The sequence below is a fragment of the Pholis gunnellus genome (genome assembly GCF_910591455.1).
Source record: "Pholis gunnellus genome assembly, chromosome: 6".
Lineage (NCBI taxonomy): Eukaryota > Metazoa > Chordata > Actinopteri > Perciformes > Pholidae > Pholis > Pholis gunnellus.
This window is the reverse complement of record NC_136532.1, coordinates 27,181,845-27,203,433: the sequence shown is the minus strand read 5'-3', so window position 1 is coordinate 27,203,433 and position 21,589 is coordinate 27,181,845. Positions and strand designations below refer to the sequence as shown.

General features: G+C 40.8%; 1 protein-coding gene across 1 annotated transcript in view; it reads left to right on the top strand.

Moving 5' to 3' along the window:
• Nucleotides 1-638: 638 nt before the first annotated feature.
• Nucleotides 639-21,589, top strand: part of prdm6 (PR domain containing 6) — a gene marked incomplete at both ends in the record, with an annotated part of 75,192 nt that continues 54,241 nt past the window's right edge. The window contains 3 exons of the mRNA XM_079161087.1: nucleotides 639-1,329; nucleotides 10,858-11,006; nucleotides 11,577-11,735. Coding sequence (XP_079017213.1) covers nucleotides 639-1,329; nucleotides 10,858-11,006; nucleotides 11,577-11,735 — 999 coding nt within the window. The remainder of the gene's footprint in view (nucleotides 1,330-10,857; nucleotides 11,007-11,576; nucleotides 11,736-21,589) is intronic.

Sequence of the window (21,589 nt, the reverse complement as noted above, 5' to 3'; positions counted from 1 at the left end):
TGAATGTTGACATTTTGTTAATATCTCTCTCTCATGTACTCAGATATTTTAATGATCCACCAAATAAACTAAAAGTAGAAACATGGTCAGACGTAAAGTGAAGGATGAGGTTAAACACCAGCCTCTCGTGTGTTTTCATGTTTTCAAATTGAACGCCAGCTACAGAAAGGCTGAAGTGTTGCCTTTTTTTAATGAGTCAAAGTGTCAAGTGTGAGCCGACAAACCTGTAAATCAGGTGAGATTCGGCTCAACAGAAACACCCAAAACTAAGAGTTTGATGTGAGTGACGGAGGCTGAAATACGTGATCGGCTTCAGTTTCACGCCTTGAGAGTAAATTTAACGCCGACACACTTTTGATTTATGTTTGGTTATTTGAGTCCTAGTCAGTTAAATGTATAGAGGAGTGATTTTAAAGTGGAAATACGGTGTTTTCCTGTAAAATAACAGTAGAACAACACGTGTCAAATGTGACTTGGCTTCTAGTTTGTAATGTGTTTGTGGTGGATTTGACACAGTTGTGTTTGGGTTTAACGCGCTCTGTGTTACGTTCATGACCCTGACCTCTGATGCTGATGATTGACACCTCATCCTCTCTGCCCCCCCCCCCCCCCCCCCCCCCAGCAGCCGGCGGGCAGCCATGCTGAAGCCGGGCGACCCGAGCGGCTCGGCCTTCCTGAAGGTGGACCCGTCCTACCTGCAGCACTGGCAGCAGCTCTTCCCTCAGGCGCAGCTGAAGGCTCCTCTGGCGCCGCCGCCTCCACCCGACCGCCTGTCCATCCCCATGGACGGCCTGCGCCCGTCCCGCCTGCACAGCCACCTCCTGGCCTCCACGCACTGCACCTCCTCTTCCTCTTCTTCAACGTCCTCCTCGGCTTCTTCCTCCTCAGCTGCAGCAGCTCTCACCCCGTCCTCCTCCTCCATGTCCATCTCCACCTCGGCAGGGCTCTCCCAGCTGCCCGTTCCCCAGCAGATCGCTCTCTTCGGGCAGGCGTTGGCCCCCATGTGTGCCGGGCCTGGAGGAGAAAGAGGAGGAGGACCAGGACCAGGAGGAGATCTTATGGTGATCGCACCCCCGGACAACCAGCAGGGTCTCCACCCAGCAGCGGGGCTTCTCCATCAGGCCAAAGAGCAGAGCTGCGGCGGGGTCGGCGTGGTGTCGTCCAGCATGAAGAGCGGAGGAGGAGGAGGAGGAGGAGGAGGAGGAGAGGAGGGCGGCGGCAAACTGACCAGGTTCAAGCTGACGTCGGAGGAGCTGGACTACTACCTGTACGGACAGCAGAGGATGGAGATCATCCCTCTGAGCAACCAGACGGGAGAGCTCAACAACCGTACGTACACACACACACACACACACACACACACACACACACACACACACACACACACACCTCAGGTCACTGGAGTTCATTAGCGGTGTGTTGACGCTTTAATATTCTGATGAAGTTCGTAGAAGATTCCCAAACGGACTTTGAGTGAATTTTAAACTTGTGTCGTTTTAATCTTATTTAAAATGTGTAAAATGATATGAATATATTTTATATTTCTATAATATTGAAATAATAACTATTAGTAGTAATCTATACTTCTTTGGTGGCTTCACAGTGACTTTAGTTTTTTTCTGATACACAGTAAAGAGTTTGTAGAAACTTTAATAATTATTGCTTCATCGTGTGTGTGCGACACTGAACAGAGTTTATTGAGATTATTCAAATATAATTAATCTCTTTTAATTGTTCTGGAAATATTATAATCAAATTCTGAAAATATTTGTATAATATTCCTGCAGGGAATGTGGTGTTATTGGCTAAGCAGCTGTTAATTCATAATTTCTTTATATATTATTTATGGTTTTGCATTTCTAAATAATTGTATTTCGTCAAACATAAATGGTAGTTTTTATAATATCTCTACATTATTTATCCAATCAAAGCCCCATAAAATGAGTAGCGGCCTTAATTGCAGCTCAACATTGACTTTAAATCAATGATGTAAAATGAAGAAGGTGAGAAATAAAATAATGATCATTTTAGTAAATTGTTCACCAGTTTAAAATATAAAAAGGACTTCAAGATGAGATGTAATTCATCATTAAAATGTGGCCTTATGTGGGTTTGTGAGATGTTACAGTTGGTTTGACAGCTGCAGTGTTGGACAGTATAGGAGGAGGAGGAGGAGGAGGAGGAGGAGGAGGAGGAGGAGGAGGAGGGTCAGAGGTGAGAGGTCAGCAGCCTGTCCGGGGTTCAGACCCTCACACAGCAGCAGTTCATATTAACCAGACTTCATTCAGATCGGATGTAAATGAAGCAGTCGCGGTTCACACCTGTCTGCCTGCACGCGCTCACATTTGAGTGTGTTTTCTGTGCTTTTATGTAGGCGCGCGCTAATGATTCATCTCACTTTAACTCCGATCAAAGAGGACGATCGATGCCTTTTAGTTTTTCTTCACTTCAGGTCCAATTTTTATCAAATCAAACGAATCTTCAGAAGCTTTCAAACCGACGTTTCTTTTTTCTTCTTAATCTATTTAAACGTTTTTAATTTATTAATCTAAATGTTTTTTTTATACTTCTGTAATTTGCAGTTCTTAACTCCGCAGTAAAATAATTAAACACATTTATATTCCGCATGAATTCATCTAACTCCTTTTATGAGGCCCACTTCGGTGCAAAGAGTCCGCGTGTGTGCGCGTCTTTTACGCATGACGGTGCTCTGTCAATATCTGTCCACACACACACTCACACTCACACACACACTCACACACACACCGGGCGTGCGCGCCCCGCTGTCTTGTTTGAAATCCGTGGCCCGTTACTCGCATCAACACGAGGAATCAGACGGTTCGGGTTCACGTCTCCAAACTCTCTCCGGTTCGAGCCGACGTCACCGTCAGCCGCTCCGCTGCCCGCTGCGCACGTGGAGATCAAAGCGACGTCTCGTGTCTGTTAGTTTGGAGAGTCTAAGGTGGAAATGTGGTGTTGTTTCTTTTAACTCTTCTCTACCTGATATTATTTCATTTCTTTTGTCTCTAGAGTTTCATTGTAATTCAATAATAACTATTTAAAAAAAAGAAAAGCAAAAAAACATTAACCTCTTGTTTTACTTTCTTACTTTTACTCATTATGTGCGCGTGCAGGTTCCACAGTCATTTTATGGACTCTTATTGTTTTAATAGATTCTATTATCTCTGCTTCCTTATGGATTGTTTATTTTCTATTTTAATATCAGTATATTAATTATCATATGTATAAAGCAGTGCTCTAGTTCAGTGTGTCTGCTGTGTGTTACAGTTAGTTTAATGGTTTTTATAAATATATAAATGCATAATGAGTCCTTTAATATCTCCGTTATGACTTTAAGGTGGATTGTGTCGCGCGGAGCTTCTCTCTCTGTGTCCAACCTTTAACAGTCTCTCTTATAGCAGTAAATCATCTTATTGATTTATTGTTTTCCTGTAATATATAAGTCATATTTCTATAGTTGTGGACTCTTTTAAACTGCATGTTCGTGTAATCAAATACCAATCACATCTTTCTCTGATCACAGTTAGTTTGTCTAATAATCTCATCATGTGAGGTCGTCCTCTCGCTGTGACTAATGTATCGTAACTCTATTATGAAGTGACTGTCGCTGCTTTTGTTTTCAGGCAGCGATCCTAAACAGTGAGATTATATCACGTGTGCGCGCGTGTGTGTGCGCGCGCGCGTCTGTGTGTATATTCCGCGGTGATAAAACGGACCATCAGCAGTAATCTGCGTCGATACGCGCCGGCAGGGCCGATGAGGGATGGAGGGACAAGCAGGAATTAATTGCCGTATATAGTTTTGTGTTTGAGAGAGAGAGGGAGGGAGGGGGGAGAGAGAGAGAGCGAGAGAGAGAGAGAGAGAGAGAGAGAGGGGAGGGGATCGATCCTCCGGCCACCGGCCCGCCATTTATCATCCCAACACGGCTGTATTGAGGTCTCTGGGGTGTGTGCCGTGCGTGTTAGTGTAGATAAAGCAGTCACACACACACACACACACACACACACACACACACACACACACACACACACACACACACACACACACAAACACACACACACTCCCTCATGTGTCACCGTCTGACCTCAATTATTAATTACACCAATAATATTAATAACAGCGATGATAATAAAGATGATAATTATAATAATATTAATAATTATTTTAATAATAATAAAACATAAATGGTGTTTTCAGGTGAAGTTAAACGTTTTTGTGATGAATATTTATCATAATATTTGTGTTTATTATAGATTATTATTATAGTTTCTGTACCGTTCTCACATATTTCCTTCATTTATGTTTATTATTTAAATATATTAAACAGTTAAATGACTTAGTTTCTCCTGTTTGATGAAGAAAATATAGAAATATGAATGAACTGCTGAATTTATACACATAACACATTATTATTCATTAAGAGTGTTTTAGAATAGTTCTTGCAAACATTACAGATTAAAATAATAACGTAAACAGTGTAAAGTCCTTTAGAGCAACATGTGATTTTGGATTATTAAAAGTAAAATAGTTTTGACGTCGAGAAAACAATCATCAATCTGACCCATAATGTTTGGAGATAAAATGAAATCCGACGCTTCAATGAAACAATAAAATGTCGAATTTAGTGACTTTTCTTTTTTAAAGGCTCATCCGGTGATTTAATGTTGCACTTCCATAAAGTTATAATTTGAAGAAGAACGGTAGAATTCAAAGCATCCTGTCGTTTAGTCCTTAATAATACGAGTCAAAGTCCCGGTCAAACGTTTCCCATAATGCAACAGGACGGCATCTTTTGGTGAGACCCTCTCTCTCCATCTCTGTTGCTCTCCGCACCTCCAGTTTGTAACGCTCGCTTCCTGTTAGAAACGTGTCCACTCAAAACTGGGATTACCCTGATGACATCACTATGACGTCATCAGGGTAATCCTCCTTTTGTTTTCAGACTTGACTTAAGTCCTCCAGAGACAGAAGACACCGTACCACTGATTTAACCGACTGAGTTCATGTTGTGAGCGTGAACCGGCTCCTTTAAGTGCACAGAGTTCGGTTGGTGGTCTAAATGTTTGGCGTTGGTTAAATTTGGCTTCTCTTCCTGAAAACAACAAGAATTTAGTTATTGTCTCATTTTAATCTGTGAATTTAAAGAGCTGTCAATCAAGGTGGGAGTGAAAGCATTTTAGATGGCAGATTGATTTTTAAATGATCAATTCTGACATTTTAACATTGATAATTTAAAACATTACGCACCTCAAAATACAGATAAATATCAGACTCATGAGCAATAATCAAACTTATACAAACTTACTTGATGTTTTGGAGAAAATAATACCATCATAATATTTATAGCTGCAGGTTTATGACAAATACTAAAGTGAATCCATGTCATTATTTATTAAAAAAACAAACAGAATATCCTTTGAATTCAAACTTTAATTACAACTTTTAGAGAAAGTTGAAGCTCCAAAAATATTATTTAAATAATTTAAAAAAATTCTGAACTGCTCTCCTGTCACTTAGTAGAAATGGAGAATAAAATACAAATCTTGAAGTTTTATATTTTAATGGATTTAAATCTTATTTATTTCTGTTGAAATAAAATGTTTGACAAAAAACAAAAAACACGAATCAATTCTGACAAATAACATCTGGACTGAATGTCAGCGGGCGGTTTTATTGTGATTTAGTGAAGTTGTTTAACACACACACACACACACACACACACACACACACACACACACACACACACACACACACACACACACACACACACGTTTAAACTGTCACTTAAACATGTTTTATTGTTTTTCATGTTTTCCATGTTCACTGTGGGACGATGAACCCATGTTTGACGTGTTCATACATACAGAAATATTAAAGTGATATCTACAACTGTATAAACAGTGCAGCTAAATATCTGACACGTATATTGTCTCACAGATTTATCATTGTGTCGACCAACGTACAGCATTCCCAGAACCTTTTAAATCAGAACCAAGCTCATGGATGGATTATTAAGGGGGCCCTTCATCTGACTCACTCAATTAAAAACACCAACCGGGAAGACACTCAAAAAGACCACAAAGAAACAAAACATCTACAAAAAGATGCAAAAAAACTACAAAGAGACACAAAACATCTACAAAAAGATGCAAAAAAACTTCAAAGAGACACAAAACATCTACAAAAAGATGCAAAAAAACTTCAAAGAGACACAAAACATCTACAAAAAGATACAAAACAACTACAAAGAGACACAAAACAACTACAGAGAGAAAATATAACTACAAAGAGATGCACAATTACTACAAAGAGACGAAAAGCAACTACAAAAACATGCAAAACATAGACGTAAAGAGACTCAAAACGACTGAAAAGGAGCAAAAAAACCTCAAAGAGTCACCAAACATCAACAAAGAGACGAAAATTTAATATAAATAAACACAAAATTACTAAAAAGAGATGCAAAAAGACCACAAAGAGACATACAATCACTACAAAGAGACAGAAAACTACTAAAAAAGATGCAAAACAAATACTTAAAGAGGTAACTTTCTTGGGATGCTTTGGCAGTGCTCATGATAACAATACAATTCATAAAGTTACATTCTGTGATTTATTTCTAATAGAGGGCAGAATGGCTCCAAAACAACTTCATACACAGTTACTCTCACCGTACGAATCGTATTGTGTCACGTGATGAATGTGACTCTCTTCCAGCTCTGCTTTTGGTCTCCACCAGCTCCTATTAGCTGCTAAATGCTCCACCATGATCACCAGTTAGCCTCTCACCGTGTCTGTCTGCTGTCTGTTACTGAGCTGATAGTGTTCAGTAAAACATGCCAGAAAACCAAAACCAGGAGCTAAAAGAGGCTGAGATGCTCTGCAGAGGTTGTTTTGTGTTGAGTTTACAGAGGAGGAGCGAAGCCTCGCTGTGTGGTCCGTCCTCATCTGGACTCACAGCTGTGTTGGAAACAAACGCAGTCATCAACATCAATAGTCTTCATGAAGTGAGATGGTTCTGTTGAGGAGAAGTCGGAGTTTGTTACGGAGCCGCGACCTTCTCGCTGTTTGTGATGGCGAGCGGTCAGGAAACTGTCAATCACTCAGGATTACGTTCATATTATCGAGGCAAATGAATAAAAGGAGGTGTTTTAAAAGATAAAATGTTTGGGAAAAAAAAGAAAAACATCCACATTTTGTGGGAACAAACTAGTAAAGAATCGTCTCACAAGACGTTTTCAGTGTCAACGGAGTCCGGCGCTCGGACATCAGAGGCGGAGCGGAGCTGTCTAAACACTGGCGATGGATGTAACAGAATACTGAGTTTGAATGATGGGCGGCGAGGAGAGAACGCCATAACAAGTTCACAGCCAGTTCATCAGTCTGAAGGAGAGGAAGAGGACGAAGGTTTACTGGAGAAAAGAGGTCTACAGCCACGAGTCAGAGAAGAGCAGCGCGTTGTTCTTTTACTGCTGTAGAAGTGGATGTTAGTGGTAAAACCAATATTTACCGAACACAAACGACATTATACATGTGTTAAATGAACAGATATCACAGGAAACTTGTTAACCATCATATTAACGTGAAAACAAGCATTAAAACCGGCACGACAAATGTTATTTTAAAGATTCATTGTTCATCAAAATCAGTCGTTAAAATATCAGAAAACTATGAACAGAAGGTCAATTTGCTCTCCTGTTCTTTACCAGTAGTTTTAATAATTCAGCTTTATTCATCACGTTGTTGTTTTAGTCACATGAAGTCCACACGATGCGACTGAAAGCTCCAAAAAATGTCTTGAAATTGAACCGTGGTGATTTTATTTTTGTCAATTATCTTTACAAACCTCTTGAAACTTAAAAAAAAAAGCTTATAATGTCATTTTTGAGCCGTCATCATTATCAGCCTTTAAGTGAAAGTTATACTAGTAGCATCGTAATAATACATACATACTATTGGGAGTAGTACTAGCAGTAGAACAAATACTGTATAAACATACTGCATATAAAGAAACCAGTATATATATTTTGAAATACATATGAATACATTTTACATTTTCTTTCATGAATATTACTGTAAATTACTGTAATTCTTGAATTTAGAAGTTTAGATAAATGTATACAAAATATATTTTACAAATGTAAAAGTCTTTGTCAGAATATAATGCCTCTTTCATTGCAGTTATTTTTCAATAAAATAGATCATGTGTGGAAGATTTATTCTAGTAGTCGTGGTAGTACTATATCAGTAGTACAATTATGAATATTTCCTTGAGTTTGCATCACAGTATTTTCAGTATACAGTACACCATGAAGACATTTTTCAACAAAAACCTTTTTATTTACAAGACAAAAGTTCTAACATGTTTAATGTAGAAGAACTTTGCATAAATTAAACAAACTAAAATGAATAAAATGTTGGTTTAAATCAAACTATTTGATAAAAAAATAAGTAAAACAACAAAAGGCTGTGTGAGTATTTGTAGCAGCTGCAGTATTGAGTGATCAGCGCTCCAGTGTTTTTGTAAAAAGCTCAGAGTGAAACTCTGCAGCAGACGTCGACGGTTTGAGTCTGAACTCGTCTTCATCGTCGACTCCTCGTCGTCTCTCTGCGCTCTGAACTTTCTAATGAAGCTGTGAAAATAGTGTCGCTGTGGACGGACGGTCACAGCTCATCTACAGCTGACACCGTTCTGTTCTCTGGGAGACTTTATTCTCCGTGTGAGAGATGACGTAGCTCAGAGAGAAGAGGTTCATGTGGTTGAGGTTTCAAACACCTTTTGGTTCTTTAAATATAAAAGTTGTAACTTCACTTTTTCTGTTTTAGTGTCAAATCAAGGAAACTCCACGTTGTTACTGACTAAATCATTCTGGGCACAAAGTCCCTTTTTGGTTTTTCCAGAGCTTTAAGTCACATCTCATGTTGTTCTCCTGCTGATGAAGGCCATGTGGCTGTTATTGAAAGTTACTTGATTTAATAAGGAATGTAACAAGCAAGAGAACTCCACAAAGGTCAGGTCAAACAAACACAGGACTTTCACCCAGGAGACCGCTGTTCTTCTCTTGTGTGAAACCAAAAGTAAACGTTGACTTTTTGCTTGTTACGTAACATTGTTACGCTTGTGAAGTAGTGTTATGGAAGAAAGTCCGCTACGGGCAGTCGCTATTTATTAACCCTAGTTACAGTTGTTAAGTTGTTACATTGTTGGTTAAGTTGTCAGGTTAAGTGGTTACGTTACGTTGTTACGTTACGTTGTTACGTTACGTTGTTACGTTACGTTGTTACGTTACGTTGTTACGTTACGTTGTTATGTTGCGTTATAGTGCTACATTGTTACGTTACGTTATTATGTTACATTGTTACGTTACGTTATTATGTTACATTGTTACGTTACGTTATTATGTTACATTGTTACGTTGTTGGTCCAGAAACGTCATTCAACATATCCATGTTTTGCAGAAAAAGATACGTAAATATAAAACTTACCATTCGCCTGTTTATTTACCGTTAAGTGTTTACATTGCTGGCATTGTGTACATTTATGTTTGTTAAAGTTTTTGCACTTAATAATCTTTATTGTTTATATTCTGGTTTATTTGCACTATTTTCCGCAACAGCTGCAAAACAATTTACCTTAGTATAACTAAAGCTTTATCTGATCTTATGTCTAAGAACACACACATCACTGTTTTATCTCTTTTCATGGGTCTCTCATGGCCATGCATTAAGTAAGAAGTTGGGACCAGGACAGGGTTAGCCTAGCTTAGCATAATGACTGGAAGCAGATGGACACAGCTAGCCTGGCTCAAAGTTCAAAGTTAGTCCTACCAACATGTTGTATCTGGTTTGTTTAATCTGCACACATCCAGGAAATCTAAGAACAGTTTGTGGTTAAAGTTCCCCCAAAACGTTGAAGTCTTTCTTTAAAATATATTTTCGTTTGTGTACTATGTTTAAGTTTCCACCGGTAGGAATCCTCTTAGTTTCAGTGGAGCCATAAAAAGGACTTTTCTTCACATCAACATTTTCTTTTCTTCACACAGCTGTGAGGTTCATAAATACCAGAGAAGCATTAAACACAATGTTCCCATTACTGAAGACTGTTCTTCAACTGGTTTAGAATCCGTCCTGTGAAATGTTTCCCATTTACCCGACCGTGAACTTGCGTTACATTCTGTGGTTTATAAATGACAGTAATATGGTTTAATTTACTTCCATCAATCACGGTGTAAAAGAAGCCGTCGCTCTCTCAAACTGCGGATATTTAATTTTGGGAAAAAGCAGAAACAACAACATTAACTTCCTGTTCTCTCTGCTTTGTGGGAGTTTTGTGTCCAGATAATAATCTCTCATTATGTTGCTGCAGTCAATTAACATCCATTACTGTCAGACTGCATCTCTGAGTAAATGTTGACACTCGCTAATTCCCAGCAATCCGTTGCTCGCCACATTTAACCTGCAACAACACTGCAGACAGCAGAGTCTCACACACACGACCCGGCGTTCTTCCTCTTCACGTTTTCACTTCGTCAGAAGTTTACTTTATACGACTGAAGGACAAACTATCTTCAACAGATTTAAATTATCATTCAAGTCTAGTTTTTTGACTGAAAGCTCCTCTAAAAAAACTGAATATTCTTTAAAAGATCTCCAATAAACAATGTTTAACTCTGGTCGTAAACACAGCATTGTACTCTAATAAATGTACATTTCTTACATAAATCTAATGTCTTGTAGTTTGATATGAATGTTATATAGTTGATAGTTTGGTATAAATATAGTTTGATGTTTGTCTGCTGGTTATAAAATGTAATAATCAGTGACTCGTACCTCCAGGTTGTGACATGTGTGCAGACAACAGGAACGGCGAGTGTCCGATGCACGGCCCTCTGCATTCTCTGCGGCGACTCGTCGGCACCAGCAGCACGGCGGCGCCCGTCACCCTGCCGGACGTCCCTGATTGGCTCAGAGACCTGCCCAGAGAGGTGAGACTTCCTGTCTGTCCGTCCGTCCGTCCGTCCGTCTGTCTGTCTGCATGACTTTTGTATTTCACAATGTTTCAAGGAAGTTGTTAGAAGTTTCACAGCATCATTTTCAGAGACATGTTCCTCCTCTTAGTGTTCATCGTGCAGCTCGTTCACATAAACTAAAAGATTTGTTTTTGGATCAATTTCTCTGTTTTTCTTTGATAAATTTCTTTGCAAGTAAAAATACTTTCTCTTCCTCTTTGACATTAGTTTGATATTTTATGTTTTAATTTAATAATAATAATTTAATTTCTGCAGCTTTTTGGATGAATTGAATTAAATTCTATCAATTTAAATAACTGTCATAATTATATCATATATAATGAATTTTAATTAATGAATTTTATTAAAGTCAATACATTTTATAAATATAAATAAAATGCATATAAATAAATTGCTTAAATATAAATAATTGCTTAAATACAAATAGTTGCAAAAATATAAATAAATTGTATGAATAGAAAAGTTTGTATGAATGTAAAAACAAAATGTTGTGAATATTTAGAAAGTGCACGTCGTGTTCTGCAGGTGTGTCTCTGCACCAGCACGGTTCCTGGTCTGGGTTATGGGATCTGTGCGTCTCAGAGGATCCCTCAGGGAACCTGGATCGGCCCATTCCAGGGTCTCCCTCTGCTGCTGGACAAGCTGCACTCCGGAGCTGTCAGGAACAGCAGACACCTGTGGGAGGTAAGAGTGGAATTATGGGTAACGTAGTGTTTATGTCGGTGCTAGCTTGTGTTCAAACTGTCTCGCTGTGTGTGTGTGTGTGTGTGTGTGTGTGTGTGTGTGAGTGAGAGACTGGGAGACAGAGAGATGGAGTGAAGGATGCTGGGAGACAGAGAGATGGAGTGAAGGATTCTGGGAGACAGAGAGATGGAGTGAAGGATGCTGGGAGACAGAGAGATGTAGTGAAGGATGCTGAGAGACAGAGAGATGGAGTGAAGGATTCTGGGAGACAGAGAGATGGAGTGAAGGATTCTGGGAGACAGAGAGATGGAGTGAAGGATTCTGGGAGACAGAGAGATGTAGTGAAGGATGCTGAGAGACAGAGAGATGGAGTGAAGGATTCTGGGAGACAGAGAGATGTAGTGAAGGATGCTGAGAGACAGAGAGATGGAGTGAAGGATTCTGGGAGACAGAGAGATGGAGTGAAGGATTCTGGGAGACAGAGAGATGGAGTGAAGGATTCTGGGAGACAGAGAGATGGAGTGAAGGATTCTGGGAGACAGAGAGATGTAGTGAAGGATTCTGGGAGACAGAGAGATGGAGTGAAGGATTCTGGGAGACAGAGAGATGGAGTGAAGGATTCTGGGAGACAGAGAGATGGAGTGAAGGATTCTGGGAGACAGAGAGATGGATGAGTCCCTTGTGGCCGAGCTGTAAAGGTCAGTCAGACGTCGGTTGAACGGACATCAGTCTCTCTGCTGGACATTAGAGGGGGAGGGGGGAGGGGGGGAGGAGGGTAAGAGGGGGGTTGGGAGTTACTGAAGGTCAGAGGTCAGAGGTCAGGGGGGGCGGGACATGCAAAACATCACAGGCCAAGTCCAGCAGCAGCGCGGAGCTCGTCATGTCAAGATTTGTGCTTGAAACTGAGAAAGAGTTGAGTTCACTGACAGCAGGATTTTACAGTTTTCCTTCAGTACAGAGACTTCTGAGACTCGACAGTATTCAGCTGTACGGTATTTGTGATATTAGACCTTTTTTCTCTCTCAACTGTTTCCTTTAAATCACTATAAAACTATATAAACTATATTCTTTATAAAACTAAAACACAGTAAAATGATAGAATTAAATGTGTAAGTTCGTCAGTTATATTCTGTTCATTCTAGATTTCAGAGATTTGTTTTTCTTTCATTCTTTCTTTTTGCTGCTGTGGAGTTAAAGAGACTTTTCTATCCAAATTAAATAATGAAAAAAATGTTCCTTTAAATGTTTTGTCATGCTCCTTTAAAATGATCGTGATCACACCTTCATTCAGCTCAAGAAGAATGAGATTTGTATTCCTCCAGAGATCGTGTGAAATATAATAAAATGTGTGTGCAGGGTGTGAAAACACTTCTCATGAGGCTGAACAACCTGAATAAATAAACGCGTGGAGGTTTAAATATTCCTGCATGTGCAGTAAAATCAGAGTAAAGAGGAAAGAGGACTTGAACGCCCCTCTTTATGTTTGAGTATTCAAGCATCCTTGTCCGGTTTGTTATTTGGACCCAGCTGAGTGGAGCTGTGACCCTCTGTGGGGTCTCGAACCAGCCGTTGAGGCCCCCTCGGCTCACCGGGCCTCTAACCGTCGGCACATTATCGGCCGAAGCCGGTCATTAGGGGCCGGTATCGATGAAGCGGCTTCACACGCAGATCCCATTAAAAACGTGTTAAACTGGCTTTATTGACGCCCCCCAAAACAGGAAGCGATGTTTGTCCTATAGCCAATCAGGGAGCCGGTGTCACGTTGTCTATGGTGTCCAGGAAGGGCCAGTTTTAATTAAGACACTCTTCGTCTTCGTCCGGGAGGACCGGAGGAGGCTTTTCTTTTTCTGCTGCTGCAGTATTTTACTGCTCGACACATTGATCCGCTGAGCTCAGCGTTTAAATTCATGGAGGAATAATTCTGTTAACGGAGCTTCATCATTTACTGCCTCTGAGACATTAACACAGTATTATAATAATCATAATATATAAATATATGCATATATTTATATATTATGTTTAGTGATTTCAGGCTGAGGTGAAGCACATCTATGACGGAGTGTTTCATAGATAAAGTTTAGTTTAGTGCTAAACCAATCAGCTGATTCATTAGTTCATCGATTGACAGGAAATGAACAGGAAACAGTTTCTCTAATGTGAAGATTTGCTGCTTTTCTCTGTTTTATTTCATTATAAATTAAATATATTTGGATTTTTTTCGCTATTTTCTTCCATTGACTATAATCAAAGATTTGCTTCTATACATCTTATTATGAATGGAAATCATTTCTACTGCAGCTTTAACATAGCTACTTACTTCTCTTTCCTGTTATTGAATGTTTAAAACAAGAATCTGCAGTAAAATGAGCTCAAGTATCTAAAGTGAGGAACGTTTTCATGAAGTTTCAGATCAGTTTAAAGATCAAAAGAGAAGGAAAAGTGGAGAATATTCAGGTCCTTTGTTTTGAAAAAGATCGTTTAAATGAAGTTTATTTAATAACCGGCTTTCTTGAATCTTTTAAATTGCCGAACATCAAATGTGTGATTCATGGCACAATTCAAACGGGCTCAAAGAATATATATTTGTCTCTCGCCGTCGCCGTTCATGTTGTTTCCTGAAATAAGGTCCAATGGGCGAGGACCTCGCCTCTCTATTGAGGAACATTACAGTAAACATTCCCTCTTGTGTCGGACTAATCACGTCGAGGGAAGACTTTTCTTCAAGGATTTGAACCGTTGACCTCCCGGTTCAGAAACCAAGAGCAGAGAGGGGAGAGGAAGGGACAGTCTGAGGCAAAATATTTAGTTAGTGCGGGACGTTGATGAGACTCCAGAGGATTCAGAAAATGTCTGCTTGTTTTTTTCACGTCATAAAATCTCATTTCTTTGTGTGTTTTCTAAGTGAAGCTCTGCTGTTCGTCCCGACTCGTCTGTCCGTCTGTGTTTGTCCGTCCGTCCGTCATCGTATTAATGCTGCGTTCCCTGAAGAACCCCGTTGACTTTGTGTTTTCAGCGGTTTGTGGTCACAGCGTCCAGTTAAGACTCGGTAATGTTTTCTTGACTGATGTCATTATTTAATGTTTGTCTAACTGTCTGTATTCTGTTTTTTGTATTAAAGGAGCCATTGACGTCATTTCGGTTTCATTACATAATTATCTTTTTTTTTGTTAATATGTCGAGTTTTTGGTTTCCAGTTGTTTTGATTTCAATGAGGCGTTTTACTTTTTATCGACGGAACGTTTGAATAGAAGCAGTGACGTAATGCAGCGGTTCAGTTTATCTGAAGGGTCTCTGGAGGTCCAGGCTCATAGATACAGTGATGCAGAGATGTCAAAGTGAATGGAAACGTTCTGTGAGCAGGTTCCACACGTTTATAGCCCTTATTCCGAAAAAGATAATAGTCCTATAGAGCTGTTTACGAGGATAGTGAAATGAATATTCCACTAATATTTCCGTTTACATGCAGCCGTTCATATTCCGATTAACGGAAAACGACCTCATGTCTCGTCCTCATCACCAGTGAATCCCACGCTGACGTCGTTCTCTTCTGTGTTTGACGGGTCGACGTCCAAACACGTCGTTTATCACGTCTAAATATGTCAAAGTGGAACTTCAGGAGCTAAAATACGTTTTCTCAGAGGTGGAGGACTTGTTGGACGTCTTTCATTCCTTCAAACAGCTTCTCTAAAAGATATATATACACACGAAACCTGGTCCTTCATCATGTTCCTCCTTCTGTTCTTCTGGACATCATCTCTACTCCAGCTCTACTAACTGTTGGCTGGTTGGTTTGTGTTCAACGCACAGAGCTGCTGGTAAACAGGAAGGAGACTGATAGTATACATGTGTGCATATATATATATATATATATATGTCCAAAGAATGATCCTAGAACCTGAACAATATCAACATATGTTTTAGTCTCAACATGATTCAGAATAACAGAATAAGATGTTTACAGAACCATAACATTCAGAATATATGAGTGTAAATATAGTCAATGTAGTGACTTCGACACTGGAGCGCTTCATCCCAGCGTTGCGTTTCACGTACAGTTCTGTGAGATCACGTTGGTTTGGGGATGTTTGTTCCAGATCTGCGGTGCATAGAACCTGAAAGCTGATTCTGCGTGTTTGGTTGGAAGGTTGGAGAGAAACAACAAAAACGAAACAAATAAAAGGTCTTTAGGTCAAATCACAGTAAAAAGTCAGAGGCTATGAAGTGTTGACGAAACATTTAGACTGCTTTCAGCTCATGTTGTGTCCAACCCAGAACCATGAACAGATCAGAACCATAACTGGAGCCAGACCTGGAACCAAAGTGGACCCAAAGAGTGTGAACACAGAGAGCCAGTTTTAGGGGGTTTAGATAAAACTCCTTCTAGCTGACATGAAGGTTCAGACCGCGGTCACCACGAACCACCGCTCACCCACGGGGCTGTTTGGTTAAACCCACTCGGTCAGTCGGGTTAACTCAGTTCATTTTCTCCGCTCTGTGTGACATCACCCTGTGGGCATGGTGACCACGGGAGGTTCAAGAACAAAGACTTTTTCCATCAGGACCTTCATGTTGGAATAACACAGTGTGTGTGTGTGTGTGTGTGTGTGTGCGTGTGTTTTGGTTGTTTCCTCTCCTGTGTCGACGTCTGTTGAGGTTTCACATGCTGTGATGAGCTACAGTACAAAACTTCCAGCCAGAGCTTTGAAACCGTCTCTGGATGTTCGTCCATCAGCTCCGTTTATGAGCTCAATAAAATGTTCAAAAGAAAAGGTCTGTTATTTTGTAAACATGGACAATAAATTGAATTATCTTTCGGCCCATCTTCTCTGTTTTGGCAACCATCGTCCAATATTTATTCGATAATGTATGTTAAATATTACACCTTCTTTATCATCTTTGTCCCAAAGTGATGTTTAGACAGTTTGCAGTTTGAACAATGAAAACTGTTGAGCATTACTAAAGTCTTTAAAAGACATTTTAGTGACAATTGCAAGAGACAATGAAGGGGTCTCGGACCGTATTGCGTTCACCTTAAGAGTGAGGAAAGACATTTTGTCCACCTGACTTCTGATTGATGTCTGGTTGTTGCATGAAGTAAGAACACTCGTGAGTTGTCCAGGGTGCTTCTTTAGGGTTTGATCAGACTGGGGGATCAGATTAGAGGGTGAGGGTCAATTTGGTGCATTCAAATCTTCATTCATCATCTTCATTTGAAAAATATATCTGCCGATGCAGAAACATGCAGTAATCCGACATATACCCAGTAGAGTTTACGTTTCCATTGTTTCAGGATGGAATTGAGTGTCGATATTTGTTTGTGTTGTATAATAGACACCGTTAACATGGTTTCACTGCATAGACCGATTTGTTTTGGTTGTTGTTAACATTAAGTTACTGGGTTGAGGTACGTCATTGGGACAAATGGGTGAGGGTTGGTGGGACAGGTGGGCGGGGTTGGTGGATGTTCAAGAGGGAGTATTAGCAGGGGGTTGGTGTCATTTGGGCATCTGGTGGAGGGCGGGGTGGGTACAACTAGTGGATGGGAAATCAGAAGGATCAGCCATCAGTGCTGTTGGTGGTGGTGCGTCAGTCCTTTGGGTGGTGGTATGTCTGTCCTTTGGGTGGTGGTACGTCTGTCCTTTGGGTGGTGGTACGTCAGTCCTTTGGGTGGTGGTACGTCAGTCCTTTGGGTGGTGGTACGTCTGTCCTTTGGGTGGTGGTACGTCAGTCCTTTGGGTGGTGGTACGTCTGTCCTTTGGGTGGAGGTACATCTGTCCTTTGGGTGGTGGTACGTCAGTCCTTTGGGTGGAGGTACGTCAGTCCTTTGGGTGGTGGTACGTCTGTCCTTTGGGTGGTGGTACGTCTGTCCTTTGGGTGGTGGTACGTCTGTCCTTTGGGTGGTGGTACGTCTGTCCTTTGGGTGGTGGTACGTCTGTCCTTTGGGTGGTGGTACGTCAGTCCTTTGGGTGGTGGTATGTCAGTCCTTTGGGTGGTGGTACGTCTGTCCTTTGGTTGGTGTAACGTCAGTCCTTTGGGTGGTGGTATTTCAGTCCTTTGGGTGGTGGTACGTCAGTCCTTTGGGTGGTGGTACGTCAGTCCTTTGGGTGGAGGTACGTCAGTCCTTTGGGTGGTGGTATGTCAGTCTTGTGTTTGGTGTTTTGTTAGTCCTGTGCGTGGTGGTTTCTGACTCCCATTAGTGGTGGTACCTCAGCCCTGTGGGTGGTGGTACCTCAGTCCTGTGGGTGGTGGTATGTGAAGGTACCTCAGTCTGGGTGCGTGACGCTCTGCTGCTCCTCCTGCTCCACCTCCTCCTCCTCATCTTCCTCCTCCACCTCCTCGCTGTGTGAGAAAGCAGCAGCTCTGCCCTTCAGACTGTTGACTCTGAGGTGAATCAGGGTCGGTTATCTAAATATTATCTGTTTCTCTGAGCGATTCCTTCCCTCAGATTTATCGCTGAGTCTCACGTGGTGACTCGGTTCTCTGGATCTGTGGAGGTCCAGACTGTTGCTTTTGGGCGCGACGGCAGCAGCGATGATGGCAGCAGGTTTATGAGGCTTACTGCTGAAAACGACAGGTTGTGATTAAGGAAACTGAAAGATTTGGTGGACGTGTCACAGACGGGATGAATGAGGAGCAGTCGGTCTTTATTTTGGTTTGATTTAACCTTCGTTCTACCTGGCAAGCCGGCTACGAACGCATTCTGTGGTTACCAGAGATTTAATCGGATGTGGGGAGTGTTTTCTCCCCGTTAGGATACTGAGAGGGAAGAGGTGGAGGAAGGAAGAATGGATGGAAGAGATAAAAGAGGAGAAACTGAGGTTAACAAGCCAAGAAAAGGAGATAAAGCTTTCATTTAAATCAGTGCAGGAAGGTTTGAAAAGATTTAAACGACACATTTTAGAGAATGTGTTATCTAGAAGTGATGTCTCTCATGTTTCTTCTGATATTAATGGCGTTATTAACATGTTTATTCTTCATATCAACAAATCTCATGAAACGACCAAAACCAACAACATGTTAAAGTCCGTCTGACTTCCTGTCTGCGGCTCTCAGCGCCAAACCCATTGGTTCCTACTGAAGACGTAAATCTTTAAAAACACAAATATTCACTTTAGGTATTTAAGAAAAAGTTCAGTCATTTCCTAAAACAGATGGTCATCATAGTTTTTATTAATCGTTGCTAAAACAGGAGTAAACAGTGCATTTGTCAGGGACTATTTTAATCGGCGGATGAATCCACATGTTTTTTTTAAGGGCACTCTATGTTCATCTGTTGCTGTTCAAATCACTATTAAAGAACTAAATCTTTATCGTCCAATCACCTTTTTGTGGTTTAAGAAATACGAATTAAAAAAACAATGGTGCATTCTGCCAGATGTTCATATATTGTAGGTTTGGTGTAGAGCTTTTTTAATGCTTTTGCTCTCAGAGTTTTCATTTAATTTTTCAGTATTTAATCCATTAAAACAGCACAGAAAGCACTTTTAAACAATATTACAAAACATTAAATATATTAAATATTGAGAATCAAAACAGTAACTCTGTTATTTCTTAATATTTTGCTGGGAGAGTTTCTTGGAAAGAGCTTCTAGAGAGAAAGTTATTTTAGTAGCTTCAGTAAGATATAAAACCCTACGGTCCTGTCCACCCTGTTCTTTTATAGCTCAACACTGATTAACATTCAGCCTGAAATAACCTTCACTACTTCAGAATTTAAAGTCCTTTTTCATGAGGTGTTCACACTAATTTGTCCGTCACATGCAGGAGGAGGAGGAGGATGAGACACACGGAGATTAGGAAGAGGAGGAAGAGGTGAAGGAGAAGGAGAGGAGGGAGAAGGAGGAGGAGGAGGAGGAGGCCGATGAAGAGAGCAGATAACAGTAGAATTAGTGGAGTTTCATTGATTAGCTGTAGAACAGAAGCGTAGGAGCATTGATCGGCTCTCAGGAAACAGTTTTACAGGATTTGGACTGAAGAAGAAGAAGAAGAAGTGGAAGAAGAAGAAGAGGAAGAAAAAGAGGGAGAAGAAGAAGAAGAAGAAGAGGAAGACAACAGTGTGTTCTGTAGAGAACGAGAAGAAGAACTTTTTTCTGATGCTGATGTTCTGTCTGCAGAAACAGCTGATTGGTTTCTGATTAACAGTTTGAGATCTAAAGTGCTGTGATGTGATGTGTTGCATTATAAGACCAAGATAATCCATCAGCAACTACAACACACCATCATTTTATTTGTCAAAGCAAAGCTGAGACTGTTGGAGGCTTTGTGGTGCGTTCAGGTACCGATGTGGCGCTCTGACATTGGACATTTGGGAGTCCTTACTATTACAAATTTCATCCTTTTTTTTAAAGCGCCCATGTTTGCTCATCACTTGTTTGTCAGATTTGTATTTTCCGACACCATACGGTGGCTCCTGAATGCAGCCAATCCTCCACAGATTACCAGTCGTACGTGAATGTTTTTAATGTGTACACCAGGGGTCACTGTCTCATCCCACAGACCGACAACAGGACGAACAGCGTCTCAGGGCGTTTGTAGTAAACGTGAAACGATACTCTATATATTCACTCGATCATATCTCACATTTTATTCCTAGTAAGGTCAACAGGGTGCGGCTGCATTTGCTCCTCTCTTACAATGGGGGACGTTTAAGCTGATCATGTATTTTGATCAAGCCTGATCAATAATTTATAAAATTAATCTGATCATGTATTTATAATAATTTATAAAATTATCTTCTGCTTCACCGCAATCAACTCGAAGTTTCGTCCTCAAACAGACGTGAAGACGGGCTCGCTTCACTCAAACTGTTGCGTCTCTGGCTGAGTGTGTCATTTACAAGCAGGAGACAAACCTCCGGTTCTGACGAGCGAAGTCAAAGCTTCACGTGTTAAAGCTGCATTCTCTCTAGTGTCCACCAGGGGGCGACTCCTCTGGTTGTATAGAAGTCTATGAGAAAATGACTCTACTTCTCTCTTGATTTATTACCTCAGTAAACATTGTAAACATGAGTTTATGGTCTCAATCTCTAGTTTCAAGTCTTCTTCAATACAGCATGATGTTCATTTAGTAAATGATGGTCCATTTAGAGTCACACAGACCATAAAGCAGGGGATGCTTGTCTCAACGCTTTGAATACGTTCCTGTGTGTGTGTGTGTGTGTGTGTGTGTGTGTGTGTGTGTGTGTGTGTGTGTGTGTGTGTGTGTGTGTGTGTGTGTGTGTGTGTGTGTGTGTGTGTGTGTGTGTGTGTGTGTGTGTGTGTGGTGTGTGTGTGTGTTTGTATATCAGTGAGAGAAAGTGTGGTAACACCTTTGGACACGATAACTCACAGCTGCATCAGTGACTTACTGTCACGCACACATCGTCCTCCGACGGCCAAGCGTCCATTTACATGCCAGCGTTGCTTCAGAGCTGCAGTTAAGTGTTTTTAACTGATAACCGAATCACATTCCTGTCTGCATACACACACACACACACACACACACACACACACACACACACACACACACACACACACACACACACACACACACACACACACACACACGCAGTATCTCTGTAGCGTCTGCTCGGTCCAGACAAGGAGAAGATTTACTCTCTGTAATGAGGTCAGAAGGTCAAAACACTGTCGGTAAATTTCAGACACACTTTCTGTCTCTCTCTCTCGCGCACACACACACACACACACACACACACACACACACACACACACACACACACACACACACACACACACACACACACACACACACAGACACACACACACACACACACACACACACACACACACACACACACACACACACACACACACAGCTGTTGGTTGAAGTTGTGCAGATCACTCACCAACAGCTGT